Here is a 21,037-nt window from a genome sequence, read left to right on the forward strand (position 1 = left end):
ACCTAGTTCTTAGTCCCCATATTGAAAATACTTTCCATCTGTGTAGTTATTATTCTTGTTTGTGTTTGAGCTTTTAATTTTTCTGTCTTTGATGTTGCACTTACCTTTAATGGTGTGTGTGTATGTTGCCCTCCAATGGATAGCAGTAGTTTATGAAGATGATGGGTGATTATTAGATGTAGTCTGATGGATCTGTGTGCCAAAAAGAGAAGTAGTGTAGTGACAGGATTGTGCCTTCATATACAAGATTACAATCATACAGTTTTTACAACTTAAGCCTTCGCTGAAACTGAAGAAAATTCTGTGTTCAGGTTATTAGGAGTAACTCCCATTAATAACTAAAATTTGTTTGAAAACAAGTTCGGTTCTTTTTATAGAAGTCTGATGTGGGAACTTGTGAGCAAAAAAATGCATTATGTCATTGGCCGAACGCATAATTTCATCTTGGCCTCTTAAAAGTATAATTAATCAAGGCAGGGATAAAAGAAATTATTAAAATACTGCCTTTTGTTCCTATGAAATTAAAGTAGGTATGGATGACCTTGAAAATACAGGATTTTTCAGTGGAATTACGTTTTTTATTTCATGACAAGATAAAATTATACCATTATTAAATTCTTCATTGCAATGCCAATTTGAATATACCTCAGTCCATTTGTATTTGTGCCAGGTAATTAAAGAAAAAATTAAATTCTTTGCCCAGAGATGCTAATAGGGTGGGCATAAACCCATTGTACAGATTGTTTCTATGTCTGTCTGTTGCCCAGCGTGTTTTAGTCTTGCAGCAGTTACTATACTGTGCAACGTGGTCTCTAATGACACAGAGGCTGACAGCAAAAAAGCCCTATCTTCAGGAATTTCTCAGTTACACAGCTTGCAAAAGGTTTTTGTACCTTGACCCAGTCTTCAGACTGCATTTTGAGTGTGCATTGAACTGTCCTCAGTTAGATGCCACCAAAAGGCATCATCCTGCTTTTTCCTTCTTGTTGCACTTCACTTCTTTATAAATTCACAGAGAAAGGCTGAGTTTCCAGAGAAATTTTTTCCTTTCCTCTTGTAGGATGAGCTTTCTGTACGTTAAAGCTCTGAACTGAGCAGCAGAGAGGTAAAGGTGGGTTATGGTAAAGGGAGATCCTGAGGAAGTTGAATCATGTCATGAATTCTGATGGCATTAAGTGATACCATAATGTGAGTTGCATCTTGAGTTAATTGGTAATTAGACCATTAGACTTTTCAAGAAAAACAAAATTTTTTCTTTCATAATGGAAATTAAATTTTATATGAAAAGCTTACTGTGACACATGTCATAATTTTTAAATGGGTATTTTACTTACAGAATTAGAGTAAACTAGAGTTGTGTAACAACTATTAATAGGTTGCCAGCATACACAAATATATTAAATGGAGATATGATTAAAATTTGTGGCCAGTGGAGTAGAAAGTCTGTTATATTTGGACCCACTCTTTTTGTTAAGTCAATTGCTCATTTTAGGTAAGTTATACATCAGATGTTTAGTGACTTCCAGTGACGAAAACAGTAATCATGAGGAATAGCTTTCTGGTTTTTATGGATGCCGTCATGTCTCCTGTGTAGAACTGCAAAGCTGCTTCAACAGTGTATCTTGGAAGAGCTTACACAGCTGTGTGATAGTAAAAATCTCAGTTTTGTTGGTAAAGTGTGTTTAGAAATCATTCCCCACCTTACAGTGAAGGTGGTCTGAGTGTATTAGTTCATCTGTTTCTGAAAGGTTCCTATCCTGTTTATTCTGGAAACCCAGCGTGCAGGTGTTTTAGAGCTCTGCTGTCTTTCACCTCCTCCATATTCCAGCATGAAATATGCACGCCTCCACAACAATAGTCTGTTAAAGCATTGGAAAAAGAGTAGATGCCAATCGAGATAAGGTTCCCTATCTTCTCTAAGTTAAATTGATTTGATATGCTCAGGAAATGGAGAACTAGACTGTATTTGGAATAACCCTCATAGTAATTTGAAGATGCCTGGGAAATTAAGGTATTTTAAAGAAAATAATTGTTCGGCTTAACTGCAGAACAGAAGAAAGACATTCTGTGGTTTTTACAGTAAGATCAAAGATGGATATATACACACAGAACAGTGTGTTTCAGAGACCAGAATCAAAGCTCTCCAGCAATTCAGGCAGAGCAAGGTGTCCTAACCACTGGCCCTTGTTTTGTCTGTGTGCTCTTGCACATACAAAAATTATGTCTTGTACTTAAATAATGAGGGAGCTGAGGCCCTGCTATGAGTTATCATGCTGGCCTCTGCTTTCACTGTAGAAAGGTATGACATCCCTTGAAGTCCTGACCCATATCTGCCAGCCCTGTGTGTTGAATGTGCCTCAGTTGTCCCCTGGCGCTTCAGAATGGGCCACTGAGTTTTGCCCCATGTGATTATATGAAAGAACTTCTGATCCAAAAAACTGGAAATGTTTAGCTGAAAATATGTTTTTTGAAAAAAAAACCAACAAAAAACCCTGGCCAGATCAAGTTTCTGCTTAGTAATTTGCTTTGTGTCCTCCTAAACTTCTCAGTTTTGAGGAAAAAAAAAAATCTTTAAATTTAGTGTATGCAGTGGAAGCAGTAAAAAACCACGCTGTCACTTATGTACAGGAAAATAAAAGGAAAATCAGTTTATTTGACAATAACATATTGCCATGAGTAGGTTTTTTTATTCTTTTATTCTTTACAAATCTGTTCTTGTACATATGCAAATATCAATAAAAGCATAAATTCATTTATAACTGAATAGTGACTGTTGCATGATTAGATTGTTAAGGTTTCAATTTTGATGGTCCTACTGTGTAGTGAGAACTCTGACTGGAGGTGGCTCCTTATATTTATTTAATGGCTATATACATTAAAAAATTATAGTCCTAAGGTAGTAATACATAAAGAAGCTATGGAAACCTTCAATTTAATTTTTCAGACAGATTTTGATTTTAGCATTATCACAGCCCAGTTAGTTCCTCAGAGTCCCAGCCCCAAAAGAGTTGCAATGAGTTAAAATGTTGGTTAAGTTACCTTAGAATAGTTAGTATGAAAATGAAATTGAGTTCCAATAATATTGCAGGGGATTTTCTAAAACCTCAGCTGCTGTTGAACTATTTATGTTTTTTAATGGAGTTAATGAAATTGTGGATGTGAGTAGCTCATCACAAAAGTGAAAGGTGAATCTTGAGGAAAATGCTCCTTCTTCAGCCTATTTTTTTAATGAATATTCACTACTCAGTGATATCCTTACAGATTGGTTTTAAAATGCACATTTATAACTTACACAGTTCTTTGGAACTTTGGGGGGGAAGATTTGCAGGATGAGCATTGTATTTTCACTGTTATCAAGCTATTTTTGTTGCTCACATTACCTGGGATATTAACAATACAAACTTCCTGATTTTTTTTTTTTTTTTTAATACTTCAGATCTATTCTAGTCGAGAACTTGAAGAAACGCTGAACAAAATCAGGGAAATTCTCTCAGATGACAAACATGATTGGGATCAACGAACAAATGCGGTAAACTTTATCTGGTTTCAGGTTTGGGTGGGTGTATATCATAGAATGCAGGCAGGCAGACATTTTAAAATGTTTTTTTCTTGAAGTAAGTACACTCCAGATAATTGAAGAAATTTTAATTTTTAAACCTTGAATTTCTGTATACCAAGTAAGTTTGAGCAAGTATTTTTAAAAGGCTGAAATACATTTTTTCTGACAATTAAGTGAAAGCTTAACAAAATGCCACCATATATGTTTCAGTTAGGCATTTATGTTAAATTACGTATTCTACTGATTAACTGCTCGCATGAGTACCTCTTGAGGCTATGAAAAGCTTCACTTGCAGGATTAAAATGTTTGTGTGTATGTAGCATTTATATTTTTTATCAGGTTTATGGCATCTTAGCATTTATAAACAGGTGAACAGAATTATGTGTTTGTGTATTTGTATTCAGCAATTTTTTTTTTAGCTCTGGATTTTAAATAATATAATTTTTTTACAGTTTTTTAAATTATTGCCATATATTTTTTAAATCATGCTTTAAAGACATGCCTACATATATTTTTACATAGTGAAGCTATTCTTTCTTTTTGTTTTGAAATGCATATTGGCAGTGTCCTAACCCAGACGTGTTAATTTTTTTAGCTGAAGAAAGTTCGGTCCTTGCTTGTTGCTGGAGCTGCACAGTACGATGGGTTTTTCCAGCATTTACGGCTGTTGGATGGTGCTTTCAAGCTGTCAGCCAAGGATCTCAGATCCCAGGTGGTTAGAGAAGCCTGCATTACTGTAGCGTAAGTACAGCCCATGTGCCTTTGTGTACCTTGCTGGATGTTGGTGTGGGTTTGACTTAGAGGTGCTTTATCAGTGGTGCAGGAGAGATTGTCTTGTTGGGCTGCTGTACACTGAGACTGATAGAGTCAAGTCAGGATCTGAAGCCAAAGAGAAAAAGAAATGCTTAAAGGAATTTGCTCTCTTAGGCGATACATGTAATTGATAATCCTGTAACAGATTGTATGTGAATAGCCAGTTACCATCATCACACTCAGCACTTAGTGCAAGTTAATACAAACTACTGTGAATAATATTGGGGACTAATCTTATTGTCACTTATGCTTGGGTGATTAGCACAGAACTTCACTGGGACTGCTTGTAAAGACAACATGTATTGCCTGTAGTGGTTTGAATGTACAGCATTTTGGTGAGGTAATACCTTTCATGGAATCATGGAATGGGTTTGGCTTGGAAGGGACCTTAAAAACCATCTAGTTCCAGCCCCTGTGGCAGTGCAGGGACACCTTGCACAAGACCAGGTTGCTCAAAGCCCCGTCCAGCCTGGCCTTGAACGCTTGCAGGGTTGTCTCTGGGGAAGAGACAGATGACCATGATAGTTTTAGAAGCTGTGGCTAAACTGAAATGAGATCTTCACCTTCAGCATCTTGCGGGCATCTTTAAATTCAAGGGCAGATGGAAAAGCCAGAGTAATCTTTCCCATTTTCATGTTTTCCATGACTTTTTTGTCCTCTCTAAAGGCATTAATGTAACCACTGATTTTCGGTGGCCATCCGAAACAGGAACGCCACAGAGTTCAACCTTGCAGTTCTGGTCTCCTGATTAAACAGACTCAAGGGAAATATTGAATCATACAGCTGCCCTTTCCAAGCAAATCAAGACTTTGAGAAAATAAAAGTAGCCTTTCCTAACATGAAGTCTGGAGTAGTGTAAAAGTACTCTGCAAATGTTTTCATCCAGGCCTAACAACATGGAATTCTCCTTGATCCCTAAAACTTGGATATATTTGATGTGTCATCTGCTTCTGGCTACAAATTCTTTTTATATAATCTCTTTGCACGAAAGAAGCATTTTGTGTCACCAGTGGGCAGTTACTGTGTGTTGTATGTGTTTCTATATTTGTTAAAACTGAAAATATAACCTTTAACAGACAACGGAGTCAAATTTTATGGTTGGCTAATTGTGGTGAGTTTAGTGGTTTTGCCTGCATTCAAAAGGAAAAGAAATCTCAATGATTTATGTAAAATTTTAGATTTATATGTCTCAAAATGTGTTAGAAAGCAGAAAGAAAATGATATTTCACGTGGACATGAGAATTTAGGCTTTCCAATGGTGGTATTTGTTTTTCATTATGAAATAAAATAATTATTGCTTCAATTCTTGGTGTGTCTGGAAATCATGAAATTGAGAAATTCTGTTGTTTGGAAAGATAAATCTTTAAAATCCTCAGGGAACTTTGTTATTTTAAGACTAAGAAATTAATTTATGTTAACAAGTTGCATTTCTTTTCCCTAAATAGCCACCTTTCGACTGTTCTGGGAAACAAGTTTGACCATGGCGCTGAAGCAATTGTGCCTACTCTTTTTAACCTGGTTCCCAACAGCGCCAAAGTGATGGCAACCTCTGGGTGTGCAGCCATCAGGTTCATTATTCGGGTACGTGTTCTGTCTCACTTCGCCTGCTAGGAATTTTCAGGTAGTGGCTCTCAGCGGAGATAATTAGAGTTCAGAAATACAGATTTTTAAATAATTCTTTAATGCAGGAGTGATGTTTCTCACAGAGGGTCAAATACTATATATCATTGAAACCAACTGGCAGCGTTGTCATAGTAAAGATGGAAGAATAGGTATGAAATGCAGGTCTGTTTTCATAGTTTTGGAGGGTTTTTTTGTAATGTGTTAATTGAGAAAAGACCAAGTGTGTTTTGAAAGGGTAGCTGCTTTTAACTGCCTTTTTGGAAAAGACAAAGTTAAGCTTGTAGCTAAGAAACCAGTGAGATTTTAAAAAGTGCAAAAAACAAAACAAAGCTATTTCTTCCTACGTATACACTGCCCCCCAAAAAAATTTGGAACCGTGGAGTTAATGATAAAATGTTGAAGAGGCCACACATACATGGATCAGTTCAGAAAGCACAAGTTCATGAAAGAAAAATCCAATAGAGACTTGAATCTCTGGGTTTAAGAATTTTCTAAGCTGAGTCCTTAAAACTGTAGTGTGTAGAACAGAGGAATGCTCTATACGAGCTCATTTTTATTGAATGTTCTTTGAGCATTTTCTATGACTAGTGTCTGAGGCAAAACTGTTCAGATTTTTTTGGGACCTGTACTGATATTTTTGTGTTTCACATAAAGTGGTAGGTTGCCTGTAGTTTCTACATTGAGTTGTGGCGTTCTTAATGCTAAGCACCTGCTGCTGTTTACTGTGATCTCATCAGTAGTTTTAATTTTATAAGTTGTTGGAAAACCTAAGTGTTTTCATCACTTACACCTTTTGTTGACATCCTCAGTATGTTTTGGAATCTGCACTTGCTCTGTCTGTCTGTGCCTCTGAGAATGTGCTCTGAGACCTTTGCATGCATGACCTTTGCATCAGCACTTAGGCTAAGATAAAATCCCTTGGTGTTTTCCCCCAGACTCTTTCACTGTACTGTGAGATGGCACAGACTTGAGAGTGAAGGGAAGTAACACAGCTAACTAATGATCATTAAAGTTGTGAGAGAACAATACCATTTGCAGTAGTATAAGACAAGCTCAGGCATGTAAGAAACTAATCCTGTCTTGTCCACAGGCGTCAAATCAAGCACCAGAAAAGCAGCGTGAAATTCACCAATTGCATTAAATGGGCTTTATTGGTTCAGTTCGTTTGAAGACAAGCTTACACATCATCTGTAGTTGCCCTGATTTTGTTTAAATTTCTTTTCTCCTTAGCTGTGACTTAACATAGTGGATTGGAAGGATAAAAGCAGGAAAACCCTATCCACAGTGCTCAAATACCCAACCAATAAGCGGCATATGTGAGATGTTTTGGCAGAAAATTCAGGTTTGAGTGGGAAAAGAGTTAAATACCAAAGAGGAGTGTGGCCCCATTCCCCTTTGGTCTATATGAGTATTGGTCAGGGTGTCTTTGAATTTGATCAATTGATTCAATTTGATCAATTGAATATTTAGAGCCCAAGCTACTGCAATTTTTGGAGTCAGTGTTTTGTTCAAAAACTCCCACCAGAATCCAGTGACAGCCAGTTCAGTTCCTGGTGCTTTACTGTGTAATTGCTGTAGAGTGAGTCTGTTTAAAAAGAGGGAGGCTGTGTTATACCAGTGATCTTGAAGACCATCATCTCATCTTTGTGCCTTTATTGGATTTCATATTTCTTCTCCAGGAAGTTCTTACACTGCAGTCTGATTTCTTTTTCTTCACTCTTAGTACATCAGGAAACCAATTAAAAAAAAGAAGGTGGGGGCAGGGAGGGAATCATGGAGAGATGACATGGTGGCAGAGATCTTTCAGAAGGAGGTGGGATTCAGGTTAGGCAGCTGATCTGCCGTGTGGTTTGGGAGGAAGTATGTATCATTATATCTTCAAAGAAGGAGCAGATTAAATGTGCCATCTTAACAACTGAATGAGAGCAAGCCTGAGGCTTTGATTCCTTTGCAAAACACTTTCTGGAAATTACAATGTCAGTAGCTCCAAAGACTTGGAATATACAGGTTTCTTCATCTGTAAAAAAACTTTATTTTTTACCCCTGATTTGCCTGTTGTCCCTTTCTGGCAGTCATATGCCTCTTTTCAATTGGCAAACTATGTGAAACACAAACAAATCCCCTAAAACCATGTTTAAAAATATATCAGGATGAACAAATATAACTGTAAGGCTCTTCCAGAATTTTTTATTAATTCCTTTGTAATTCTGAAATTGGCAGTACTTGGTGAGCTGATGATTATCTCTGCATTTTGGGTGACTTGTGTGTTTATATCCTGCAGCTGTGATACGTGAGATAGTAAGAATTCTTCAGTACCGCACTTCTTAAACACTTGGATTTTTTTTAATTAGCCTACTTTTTCACACAATATTGGGGACTGTTTTAAAATTACCTTAGGTATTTAATCAAGAAAGGACTAAAAAAAGTAACTGAAAATAGATTTGTTAATCCATGTTACTCTCACTTGGAATTCAAATGTTAATACTTTGTGTCTGCAATTAGTTAAAATAATCTGAAGTAGGCAGCTTTAATTCTGAACTCTGGAATGCATTTGGATTTAATGTGGTTTGTCTTATGCACCTTAAATGGTAGTTTAATAGTTTTCCTATCAGGATGTCAGGTGTTTCTATATAGATTATATACATAAGCTTGCTTATATTATATGTCAATTATTTTATTACTTTATTGACATATTTTGCATTAAAGGAAATTTGGTCCTTGTAGCACTAATCATACTGATCCCTATAAGAATGTCCATATTTTCATATTTATTGATTCACTTTTTGCTCTATAACCCTGATTTTTAAGACCTCTACATCTATCACTTTTTTTTCCTGTGGCAAAACTAAAATAGCATCAGCTTTCAACTTCTTTGAGGACACAGCTACATTTGAACTTCTTAAATTGATTTTGACAGCAAAGTATTGCATATCATGATGTGATGGTTGATGGCATTGGAAGTGGTTTTTGCGTGACGCTGTGGAAGAAAATAGATGTAATCAATTGGCATGCTAGCAGCAGTCTTTTGTTTACTAATATTCTATGATTTAGTTTTGGTAAGCATTTTAAACTATTGCAGTTTTATTATGTTGTTAATTCTGTTTGAGGTAATTAGTACAGTACAAATTCAGAATTTGGGAATGCTTCTCTCATTAACTGCTTTGTCCTTTTTTTTGTTAGCATACTCATGTGCCACGACTCATACCTTTAATAACAAGCAACTGTACCTCAAAATCAGTTGCAGTTAGAAGGTGAGTACATTTTAAGTAGAAAACAATTATAGCTGTTGCTTTTAAAAATATGATTGTCACATGTTGAAAATTAACAGATTAGGAGATTTATAACCATTAAGTCTGAACACGCAAAACTGTTTCCCGGTAAACTGCAAACTACAAAAATTAATTTCAGCCTTGATACAGCTGCTGCTACCTTAGAGCATCCATGTGTTGTCATCTTCAACAACTCAGCTACATCTCCAGTATGTTGCTTTTTCTGAGGATGTGATGCTTGGACACTTGGATTGGCTCTTGAGAAAATTAATTCTTTTTTGACAGAGTGTCATTTTCTGCACCAAATCACGCCAAAGCAGTTAGGGCTGTTTCTGGACCAACACTAGTCCTGAAAGTGATGTCACTGTGTGTATGCAGGAAACAGCTTGAGCATGTGAACTATTTTGTTTGAGTTTGAACTGCCTTTGCACCCAAAGGAAGAGTGCCTCAACCCACGTTATAGTGACCTGTCACAACTTCAGGTTTGACTGCAAAACAATTTCACAGGGCTTTAGTGCCTCCACATGCTGTGGCTATACTGAGGAACATTAGACTGTAGGTTGCTTTGGCACTGCATCAGTGAGCATCAGTGAAGACATTGATTCTATACTGCTTTCATTCTTTTGGAAAGTCAGCAAAACACTAGATGGGCTGTAATAGTGAAAAGCATTTCAGGGTTTCTTTCTGTGCCTTGCTGGTGTCCAAAGGACTTGGTCAGAATAAAAATCAAATTTGTCCCTCCAGAACAGGTCAAAAGTGCAGCATAACCAGAAAAAGTGACTGCAGGCAGTCAAGTTCACTACCTGTTTGAAAACTGTTATCTACACCTCCCTAATCTGTGTCAGTTTGATTTTCACCCGGATCTAGATTCAGACATAGTTTAAAAGTATGCCTTTTGCTAATGGTGGTTTGCTAGATTGACAGGATGCCCAAATTAATAATGAATACGGTTACATAACTTCATTAATGCACTGCCAGCAAATCTTTCACAGTGCTTTCTATATGCAGAGCCCTGTACTGATGGTCTAATGTTTTCCTTTATGCTACATATTCAGTCATAACGGAAGGATGGGAATAGTGTTGGGGACAAAAGTACACTGCCATAGAAATACTATATTGTGTCTTAAATATTTTTTTTATATTTAGATTTTATACTCTGTACAGTTTTTTCATTAACTTCATTAATTTATGTTTATTATTTTGGAACTGATACAGTTAACATGGGATATGTCTAATAACATGAGTTGAGCAGCACGTGGTTAATTCAACCACATCTATTGTTTTGAAGTTTAAGATTAGTGAGCATGTCTATTTGCCTTCTATACACAATATTTTTACTTTGCAATAAGGTGACCAATGCCCTTATTTGACAGATAAATGTACTTCTATTTCATTTATTTCCCTCAGGGGGAAAGAATAAAGTTAGTGTTTTTCCACAAGCACAGTAGAGAAATGAGTATTTAATTATAACTTTTGTTCTGTGTTTTTAGGCGCTCCTTTGAATTTTTAGACCTTTTATTACAAGAATGGCAAACACATTCACTGGAAAGGTATGGGCCAGTATACTTTTTTCCCTAAAATAAACTGCTAATTTAGTTAAAATAAACTGCTAATGTAGTTTAAGACAGAAATATTGTCATTGAATCCTTTAATTGGATTATGTTGTTCAGCGTTGAACAGCCTTTCTGGCATAGACAGCCTTTCTAGCACAGCAGGTCATGTGGCTCATTCAGGTGCCAGGGGGAAGGAGAGCTGTATGTTCCAGCCTTGGCTTCTTGTTGCCTCCTCTCCTTACCCTCTGCCTCTCCTGTCCTGCATGTGAGCAATGCATACACAGGTAAGAATCTGTCTTTTCTCCTGGAAGGAGGAAATTTGTGTGTTTGCTGTAAAAGAGGGCAAGTGGGCTTAGGCTGGAGCATTTTTTATGGTTATGAGTAAGGGCATGCTGTAGCTTGTCCAGATAGGTGGGAAAATAGTATGTGCATCAGTTCTGCAGCACGGGGTAAGAGCAAAGAGACTAAAGGGCATCCAGAGAAGGCTCTGAAGAGTTCATTCAGATCCACAGTCACATTTCTGTCCTTCAAGGTGCTCCTGAGAAATAGAGCAATGGGGAAATCACTTCATGTATACCAAAGTATCTAAAAAACCTACAAAACCCACCACCACCCCCTCCCCCAGCAAGGAAAAAAAAGCCCCAAACAACAAACCTCCCATCCAAAACTTAACTGGAATTAAAATTTCTTCACAAGTTTGTGTTCTGATGGGTACCTTGCTATTCTTTGAGCATCTATTAAGGTTTAGAACTCATATGCCAAAAGCTTTCAGAACTGAATTTCCAATAAGAAAATATACTGGTCTTAATTTTGCCCCTTTTCACTATTAATATAATAGTGAAAATAGTTTTTCCATTCCGGGAAGGCAGGTGTCTTAAAAAAGGTCTTTTTAAATAACTTTTAAGCGTGATAGGTGGACATATGTGAGAAAAGTAGATTAAAATCCTTTTAGATTGAAGGAGTAAGCTGACCTGAACCTTTACAGAAGGTACAGTTATGTCATCCATGTGCTTACATGTTTGTTTACTGCGTATCTTGGAAAGAACTAGTATTGCAGCTGTTTTTTACTTGGTGAAGTGGTAAATAAAGTGTAAAGCTACTGCTTAGAATTTGGAGTAGCAAAATAGCATGAAGAATGTCTTTCTTCTAGGCATGCAGCTGTCTTGGTTGAAACAATCAAGAAGGGCATTCATGATGCTGACGCAGAAGCAAGAGTGGAGGCAAGAAAGTGAGTTTTGATTCATTTTGCTCTGAAAAATTGTATGTGCTAAATGAGTGGTAGAAGGCTCTAATCCAAGGTGAGCTGCTGTCTGTGGCTGAAGAGGAGGACACAGGTTTGGTTGAAAACTGATGTTTCTGCCCTGAATTACTACCTAGTTTCTTTTGCAAAAGACATTCTCAAAGCTCAGTCAGTCAATAATGTTGTGCAGCATTTGATGACTCTACTGAAAGAAGAGTTAGAAAGGTTGAAATTGCTGCATAATCATTCTCCCCACATTAATTAAGTCTTTAAACAACTGCAGCACTTGACTAGTGAGAAGGCCAGAAAAGAATTCCTTTTGATTCCCCACAGAACTGGTAGGTGAATGTGAGACATTCAGAGGGTATACTTAAGTTATTTTGAAAAGATTAATTGGGTCAATGTAGGTGGTTTATTTTATGATGTGATGAGCATTGTTGTATGCTTTACATATTCTCAGTCCCAGTTCCTTTCACTCCCATCCATGTTTCGTTCAGTAATCTTTACTTCCTGACTCCACCCTTTAAAGAAAATACGGAGCATTTACATGTGGTTATTCTCTTTTGCAGGGCTTATCTGGGTCTTAGAAATCACTTTCCTAGTGAAGCTGAGACTCTGTACAATTCTCTGGAGCCACCCTATCAAAGAAGCCTTCAGACCTACCTGAAGAATTCTGGCAGTATAGCATCTCTCCCTCAGTCAGACAGGTCGTCCTCCAGCTCACAGGAGAGCCTCAAGTAAGGGTCACTTCACGGTTTCTAAGGCAAGAAACAGATGCAAGTGGTTTCTCAAAAGCAAATTATCCAGATTCCTGTGGAATACAGAAAAGCTTCAATTTCATTTCGTAGCTTCTATTTTTTTAATAAAAAATTCTTCTATGGTGTTTTGCTATTTGACAGTGTTACCACAGCAAGGTGAAAAGTATGGGCAGTCAAACAGGATTTTTAGCACACTGCTCATATTCATATATTCATTCCTTAACAGCTGCTTTAAACACCAAAATATCTTTAAGGTTCATACTGAGTCCAGAATTCTGATGTGCTGAATAGGTCTAGGAAAGCTATAATGGTGTTACTCCTTTTTTATCTCTTTTCGCTGGCAAGTATGAAAAAGGGACATCAGTGATGAGATTTATTCAGATTGGAGACTGATTTGGCTTTTTTTCCTTGTCTTCACAGTACTGAATATGTATTAGCAGTATTTTGCAGCTATGCCAGTTACTACAGGGTGGGTCTGTGCTGCAGTGATGTATTAAAATGCATAGACAATCTTGAGCCAAATAAATTGAAGTTTGCTTAGATACCAATAGCAAAAGAAATCTACTGGCTTTTTAGCAGAAACGTGAAGTAGTAGTAGTAGTATGTGGTGATTTTTGCCTTTAAATTCTAGAAAGCTTCTTCAAAGCACTTTTAACATTTAAATAGTTCAGATGCTTCATTACCAAAACCAGAGAGCTTGTCTGCTCACTTTTGATGTGAAAGCAAAGACTGCTTCTAGCATATTGAAAGTTAATTTTTTTTTTTTTGGCTAATGCCTTAAATGCCAAAGGTTTACCTTATCTATGATACTTATAATTATAAAAAATATTTTAAAAATAATTGTCTGTGAGGTAAGCAATTGTTGGCACTTCATTTTCCACAAACAAATGTTTATTCAAAAATTACATACTTGCTTAATCTGTATTTGCTATCTGAAAACCCAAGTGCTGTTAATGACTTACTAGTAATAAACTGTTAAAAACGTAAGTTACAGGGAAATTAGATTGTTAAAATAGTCTTGAATCTTCAAGTGTTGCTTCCTATATTGCAAGGTATCTTAAGTGCTACAGTATGGAAAATGAGGAGTAAAATAAGAAATTAACAGAACAGATTATGACATTGGAAATTAATGAAATTTCAATTGATTCATTACTAACTTTGCATTCAGATGGATGTTTTTTTTTTTACTCCATTACCCAAAATTTTGTTTCTGGCTTTTAGTATAGATGTTGAATTCCCCCTTTATAGGCCAAATTAGGAAATATGGGCGTGAATTTTCTAACATTCTGATCCTTTTTGGTTTTCCACCTTCTGAAGTTACATCTCATACAGATCATTAATCCAAAATTGTTTTAAAGAAGATGGTGGAATGAGAGAGAAATGTGGTGGCTTCTGCCTACCTATATGAAACTGCTTACGTGAAATGTCAATTGCAGGAGATTGTGGCAGATGTCTGGGAGCAAGTTGTAAGGTCAGGATGCACCCAGGAGCTCTGCCTCAGCCTCCTCAACTTACTCGAGACAAAGTAGCTTCAAAATACTAGTTAGTCATGTCAGAAAAGCAGGTTTATTCAGAATGAGCTGCAAACATGTTCTTCTCTGAGGTTTTGGGTAATAGTGCTGACCTCCATTACTGTTGAACACCTGAGCTCATAGCTAGGGTAAATATACAGTATGAGGCATCTCTTTTCTTTCTGCTTTTAGGTTCAAAATTAGAAGAAGTATTTTTACTAAAGCTGAGACACTGACTTGGCTTGTAATTTGACTATTGATGAAATACTCAAATATTTCATCAAATACAGACCTTACCCATCATCATTCAACCAATGAATAAGCTATTATATTTTCTTTTTCTAGTCTTTTGCATGTTCCTGGTCCCTCTGGCTGCATTTTACCTTTCCAAACCAGGCCAAAGGATGGGCTCACAGTTAAACTTGAGTAGACTGAAAGATTGTGCTTCAGTAGCTACTGGTTTTTGCAGTGAAAAGGAAATGGAGAGAAAATGTAGAGGAAAAGACATGGGATTTTTCTCCTTTTATAAATTATGGGAGCCTCTACATTCCAACAGGGGAAATGGAGTCTAGATGCTTGGAAGTTTCAGCATTTCCTTTTCTAATTTGTTACTTAGTTCTTGGGACATCTGGGACTGGAGGAGGCTTATGAGTTTGGACACCTGTTTTTCTTGTTACTGCAAACACCACTTCACATAATGTCTTCCATAAATAAAGCTTTATGGTTAGCTTTGCCCATTCTTGTTTGATTGATACGATCCATCCTGTGGTTAAAAGCTCATACTGACCACCTTAAATGTTTCCGTGACCAAGTCTGGAATGCCTGAACTTCATTAACAAAGTCTGCCTCCTGGTAACTGAAGGGTTAGTGCTTTGTGATGAAAGTGTAATTTTATAAAATATAAAGGATAAGATAATTCTGGTTTCTGATAATTTTCTATTTAAAATATTTATCTAAAATACGCTGAGAAGGTTGAAGAGAAGAAAAGAACAAAATACTTTTTTCCTCTCTTTTATTGTTGAATTTGCATCTGATACATGAGACTTACTGGATTTATTGACTTTTTTCAGTCGGCCTCTATCTTCTAAATGGTCTGCAGCCAGCCCAGCAAGTTTTGCAGGCAGAGGTAAGGTGGAACTAATGTAGTGCAGTGCACAGCTAATGTTCTCCATGTTCTCTGAATTAAAACTTCTAAATGAAGCTTCAGATTTGACTGTCTGACCATTTGCCCTGTTTCCAAGATAAATAATGGTATATGTCACTATAAACTGGAGCTAAGACTGCCTCACACTCACTTCACATTTTATGTAGTTTCAGTTCTTTCAAGTATGAGACATAATTCGGTATTAAGTGATCGTCTGTCCTGGAGTTTTGTCATGGAACAGTCAACCTGAAAGAAGCAAAAACATTGTTCTTTTCTCTGTTCATGATTAGGCTTATGGCAGTTGGAAATTAAAGACTCACTGTTTCTTTCATCTGTTCCTATGTAGATGTTGCTCTTTCTAAATACATAAATGAATAAAAAACAGCAACCAAACTAAACCACATATTTGTAATTCAAAGAGTTTAATTGTGTGTTCAGTTTTTAGGATTTAATAACTTCAGTCTCTTTTCCCGTAATGTCTTAGTAGCTTGGAGAGTAAGTAATTGAGCTGCTGTTTACAAATGGACTGTAATTGAGAGTGCTTGTTTTCTGGTTACTGAAACTGTTAAGGGGAATCAAGTTTAGGAGACCTAAAACAATGGTTAAAATTAACTGAAGCAAATAATTAAAATATGGTAACTAATAGCAAGTGAATATGAAAATACTGAAGATTAGACCTTAAAGCGTTTCAGAGTATGCATTCAGCTCACCTGTCTGTGGCTTTACCTTAGCTGAAGTGTGGGAATATTTTCTTCCTTCAGTATCTCAAGGAATTATGTGAATTTCATTGTATTAGCATTCAATAATGGAATAAATCACACAAAGGATCAGAATTATGTCATTTGTATTAGGGTGGGAATACAGTTTGCATTAAATAATGCTAGAATTTCATGTTGAATAAATACTACTGTAAAACAAACTGTCCTATGTACACAATTCATGGCAGGACCAGGTCTAGTTTGCTTTTTCGTCTCAGTAATACTTCATTTAATACTAACTTGACTTAAGCTTTTTGATGTGGTTTTTTGTACTTTCTGCACGCATGCTGTGGTACTAGAAGATGTTAACCCTTTTAGATATAATTAGTTTTATTCAATATCAACTAGTTTCTTTCTTTTCTTTTTCTTTTCTGGCAGTTTCAGGCAGCAGCAAGGGTGTTCCAAGCCCAGGCACTCTGCAGAGGTCTCGCAGTGACATCGATGTGAACGCTGCGGCAGGCGCGAAGGCACGCCATGCTGCTGGGCAGACAGCTGGGGCCGGGCGCCTGTCGACAGCCGGGCTGCCCCCGGGATCCTACGCCTCCCTAGGTAAGGGAAGCACCTTTGCACTGCTCTGAGATGTTTTTGTGATGTTCTTGATCAAAAAGTTACAGTACAATACTCCTCTATTTGAGAAACGGTCATTGTTTTTAGTAGTGCTGGAGTATGGCAAAAGAGCAGGCGTTCTGACGTAAGTCACAAGCTTTCCTAGATGCTTTATTTTTCTTGTTCTGGAAGAATGCCAGTGCAGAGAATGTGTCCATACCATGCTCTTTAAATGTCTTAAACTGGAATTAAGTGTTGGAAGGAATGGTACCTTTACTTAACAGCATGTGGTGATCGTTCCTTTTTTTGTTCATGTGTGAGGTTGCTTTTGATTTTCCATTTTTCTCAGCTCATCAGGTATTTTGCAACAGAGCTGAAGCTATTACCGTGGCAGTAAGAGGTGGCTTCTTCATGAAATGCAGAGATGTTTCACACAATAACTTAAAACCTTGAGTTCATTAATGTCTTCCTAAGGGCATTGATGGAACCTGTGTATGTTTTATCTAGGTGAGAGTCTCCATTGATACTTTCTGTTAGACATAGAAAGTGCTACAAATGATAAGAGTGCAGAAAAGTATGTGATAGTGGTGGTGGTGTAGATGCTAGCATATCCACTGAGTGGGGATGGTAGAGGACTATGAACATGTTTTTGTCCTAAATTTTTAGGTTGTCCATGATGTAGGAATAGCAATGGGGGAAGAGAGGTTCAGAGTTCGCAAAACTGTTTTTTTTTCTTCTCTGCTTCTGTGCCACCTAGATCACTAAGGAAAGACATGTAATGATGTCAGTATGGCCATAGATGATCACAAGAGATGAAGAAACTATATAGTTCTTCTGATTTGCTTTGGTTTTGAGTAGATATTAGCATACATGTAGGCTAAGGTTTTGCAAGACAAAACTGAAGTTGATTCTTTTTGTCATCAGGACCTACGAGAAATGGTTTGAACAGCGCTGATTTTAGTGTTACGAAGTGTGAGCAATCCCGACTAAAAAGAGTACTCAGTACTTTGGAATAGCAGTTTTGGATGTGGGCTCCCTCTGGTGCCCACAGCGGGGGCAGCAGAACCTGCTGAGTCACAGGAGGACACAGACGTGAGGCTGCTTGGTGGAGGGGATATAGTTGTGGTTCCCCAGGGAAGCTGTGGATGCACCATCTCTGGCAGTGTTCAAGGCTAGGCTGGATCAGATTTGGAGCAAACTGCTCCGGTGGAAAGAGTCCCTGCCCACAGTAAGGGAATTAGAACTAGGTGATCTTTAAGGTCCCTTCCAACCCACACCGTTCTATGATTCTGGAACTCTCAGTTCCTCCTAACTTAATGCCTAAAAGCCTGAAATATGTGGGATGATTATTTTCCAAGACCAGAGAGTACTGCCTAGTGTGTTTTGCTGGATGTATTTTGAACCTCAGACAAAGCTGATGTTCAGAGAAGTAAAAGTGGCACAGAGCATGGTGACAAGGAAAAGTCAGATGGAAAACAAAGAGGAGGACCCTGCCCTGTTGATGGCTTATGCTGTTGAAATGAGGGGACTATGTTATCTTAAGACTTTCACAGAACATTAGCTAATTGGATTTGCTTTTAGAACATTTTAAGCAAATCTGATTCATGCCAAAAATTTTGTAAGCAAGGGTTGAGAAGGGCACAGAGGTTTCCAGTGAAGCAAACTGTGGTGGGTTTATACAGGAAAATAACGGAAATAGCTTGTTCTCTTTAAAATTTATTGATTGGGTGAGTCAGGGTGGGGGAGAGGAATAAGCAGTAAGTCCAAGTCATATTCATTCGAAGGATTTGAGTTGCTGGAAAGCTTTGCCTTGCTAGCAGATGCAGTCACATGTGGAGAACAGTATGATGGTCATTTGAAATGGCAAAATAATGTATTACTGGCAATGTATAGTAAAAGTCAAAACCTAGTGTAGACAGTGAAAGGGCAGTGGTAGTCCAGGAGACCAAGGTTTGTTTACAGTCACACAAAAGCAGTACTGCTTGATTGATCTTGACTCAGTCTCCTAACAGTTTTTTAACTGTTGTAAGGTAATTTAAATGATACACACCGTGTAGACAGTGACTGTTGTTTGTTTGGCTGTGGATTAGCTTCAAAATATAGCTAACTCTTAGTTTGCAAAAGCTAACCTTAAAATGGAGTCCAAATCCAAGCAAGTGCCATGTTTCAGAAAATGAGCAAATTTCTAAAGTTCTTCCCTCTGTTCATTTTAAGGGGCTTATTTGTAGTAGCTCAAATGTGGAAAGTTAAATGACAGGACTGTTAAGATAATGCTGACCATGGTATAAAATGGCCTAGGCAATGTTATTACATCTCCATAATGCTTTCCCCTTCTTTTAGGTGTTGCAGTCAGTACCAAAATAAATGACATTGTCTTGTCTCCCAGAGCTTGAATTTATTTTCATCCTGGCTTGCACAGAAATATCCACCTTTTGCTTACACAGCTACCAAATTTAAAGCCTCAAAAGGCCAGAAGCTTATAAGCATAGTAATCTATAATTGTGTTCACCCATCTCTTCCCTTTTTATTATTAATAGAACAACTCTTGCTTATTTATGATTTTTTAAAAGACTGTTCTAGAAGCAGGAGGATACTCTCTAGTTACTTTAGATGTTGACTATCTTTGACATTCTTAAATATTAATGTCCTTGTTGAGGAGGCTTGAGCTGTAATTATATATATCTCATGCTAAATATTTTAATTTTGATTGTTACTGTCAGAATATTTATGCAGTGCCTTCCAGCTGAACTGGTGAATATTTAATGCTTTTAAACTAGAGTGAAACTTTCTCTCATTTGTCCTCTGTCTTAACTGTGCTATTTTTTTCCCCTCTTGTCCCTTGCCCCAGGTGGGGCTTCATGCTCAGTAGCAAATTTCATAAGAAATACAAATATGTGGTTCAGTAATGATATAAATGTGTACTGATGCTTCAGTAACTGTTTACACGAAGAATGAAACCATTTATACGTGTGATACTGTAAGGGTTTTCTCAAATCTAGGAAATACAGAGAGAACCAATATCCCTGTGCAGGGTACTTGTACCCTGTTTTGTAATTTTGTACCTTGGACTAAGCAAAACCAACTTTGCTTAAGGTAGCTTATACGTGCATTAATTAGATAAACATGTCTGCTGTATTTAATATTAATGTATTTTCCTCAATTAATGTTTTATGACTCTGCTGTGAACACCTTTATTCTAACACACTAAGTTTTCCATGTTTCTTTGCCTGCTTTTTCAACAAAGAGGATACTTCTGACAAGATGGATGGTAAGAAATCATTTAGTCTGTCCTCTAATTCTATTAAATATCTAATAAGGTGTCTTTTATGTAAAAGTATTGATGTTTAATATATTTGTCTGTTCATTAACAAATTACTGTGCTGTTTTTATAACTCCCCTGTAATCTTGATGTCTTATTTTGTGTATTACTGCTGTATTTGTCAACTTTGTGAATGTTTGGTCTGTATCAGCAACAGAAACATTATCAGAAATTTGTCATTACCCTTCTTTTTAAAAAAAAAAGCTCTATTCATTAGAGAGCAATTCTGTAGTCGTTACCTGCTGATTTTTTACTAGTTAAATACATGCTTTTAAAATAAGCCTAGTTCCAGTGTATTCCATAGTTTTACGTGTACAGTCAATTTTTTTGGCTTGGCAGAACAGTAGTGGGAGAGCAGAAGATGCTTGACCACATAATTAAGTATAAAAAAAAAGCAAAAAACAATCCTAAAATCTTCTCTATCAAAGTCTAGCCTTGCTACATAAATTTAAGTGCCTGTAAATTCCGTAATGCAATGTAATTCCATTAAAGAATCATTTGCAAAGAAGACCTACCTGTTTAAATAGCTTTTCAAGTATTCCACCTAAGTTTTAGTACTTGCTTTTTCTTAATTCACTCTGTTACAAACACATGGAGGGACTGCAAAGCAGTTGAGCATCAAGCTTCTCATAGCAATTGTCTGTTTCAGGTGTGTGCAAATAATGCTTCACATTTAATAAAGTGGCAGGATCCCAGCCTGCTGTCTGGTGATTCTAGTTCTAATTTATTGCTTGGGAGCACTTAACAAGCACTTAACAAGTTTGCTGCTTACTTAATATTTTGTGTCACGTATTTATTAACTGTGCATGTTTCAAAGAATGAGTAGTTTATTGGAAGCAAATCTGTCTCATAGAAATGAAAAGAGTAAGAAGGTAGATCTCAAAACCAGAATCCTGAATGATTTTAAAACATAGATGTTTTTTGAAAGAATTTGAGCGGCTTTT

At 36.9% G+C, this 21,037-nt stretch overlaps 1 protein-coding gene across 24 annotated transcripts in view; it reads left to right on the forward strand.

Moving 5' to 3' along the window:
• Positions 1-21,037, forward strand: part of CLASP2 (cytoplasmic linker associated protein 2) — a 143,784-nt gene that overhangs the window by 75,714 nt on the left and 47,033 nt on the right. For 20 of the 24 annotated variants that reach the window (XM_085051457.1, XM_085051459.1, XM_085051466.1 and 17 more), the window contains 10 exons: positions 3,437-3,529; positions 4,155-4,300; positions 5,818-5,953; positions 9,176-9,246; positions 10,755-10,814; positions 11,968-12,045; positions 12,627-12,794; positions 15,397-15,452; positions 16,607-16,777; positions 20,019-20,042. In XM_085051457.1, coding sequence (XP_084907583.1) covers positions 3,437-3,529; positions 4,155-4,300; positions 5,818-5,953; positions 9,176-9,246; positions 10,755-10,814; positions 11,968-12,045; positions 12,627-12,794; positions 15,397-15,452; positions 16,607-16,777; positions 20,019-20,042 — 1,003 coding nt within the window. The remainder of the gene's footprint in view (positions 1-3,436; positions 3,530-4,154; positions 4,301-5,817; positions 5,954-9,175; positions 9,247-10,754; positions 10,815-11,967; positions 12,046-12,626; positions 12,795-15,396; positions 15,453-16,606; positions 16,778-20,018; positions 20,043-21,037) is intronic. The other 4 variants (XM_085051460.1, XM_085051462.1, XM_085051469.1 and 1 more) reach the window with 1 other exon arrangement.

Source organism: Lichenostomus cassidix, chromosome 2 (assembly GCF_008360975.1).
Source record: "Lichenostomus cassidix isolate B80296 chromosome 2, HeHo_3.0, whole genome shotgun sequence".
NCBI classification, from domain to species: Eukaryota; Metazoa; Chordata; class Aves; order Passeriformes; family Meliphagidae; genus Lichenostomus; species Lichenostomus cassidix.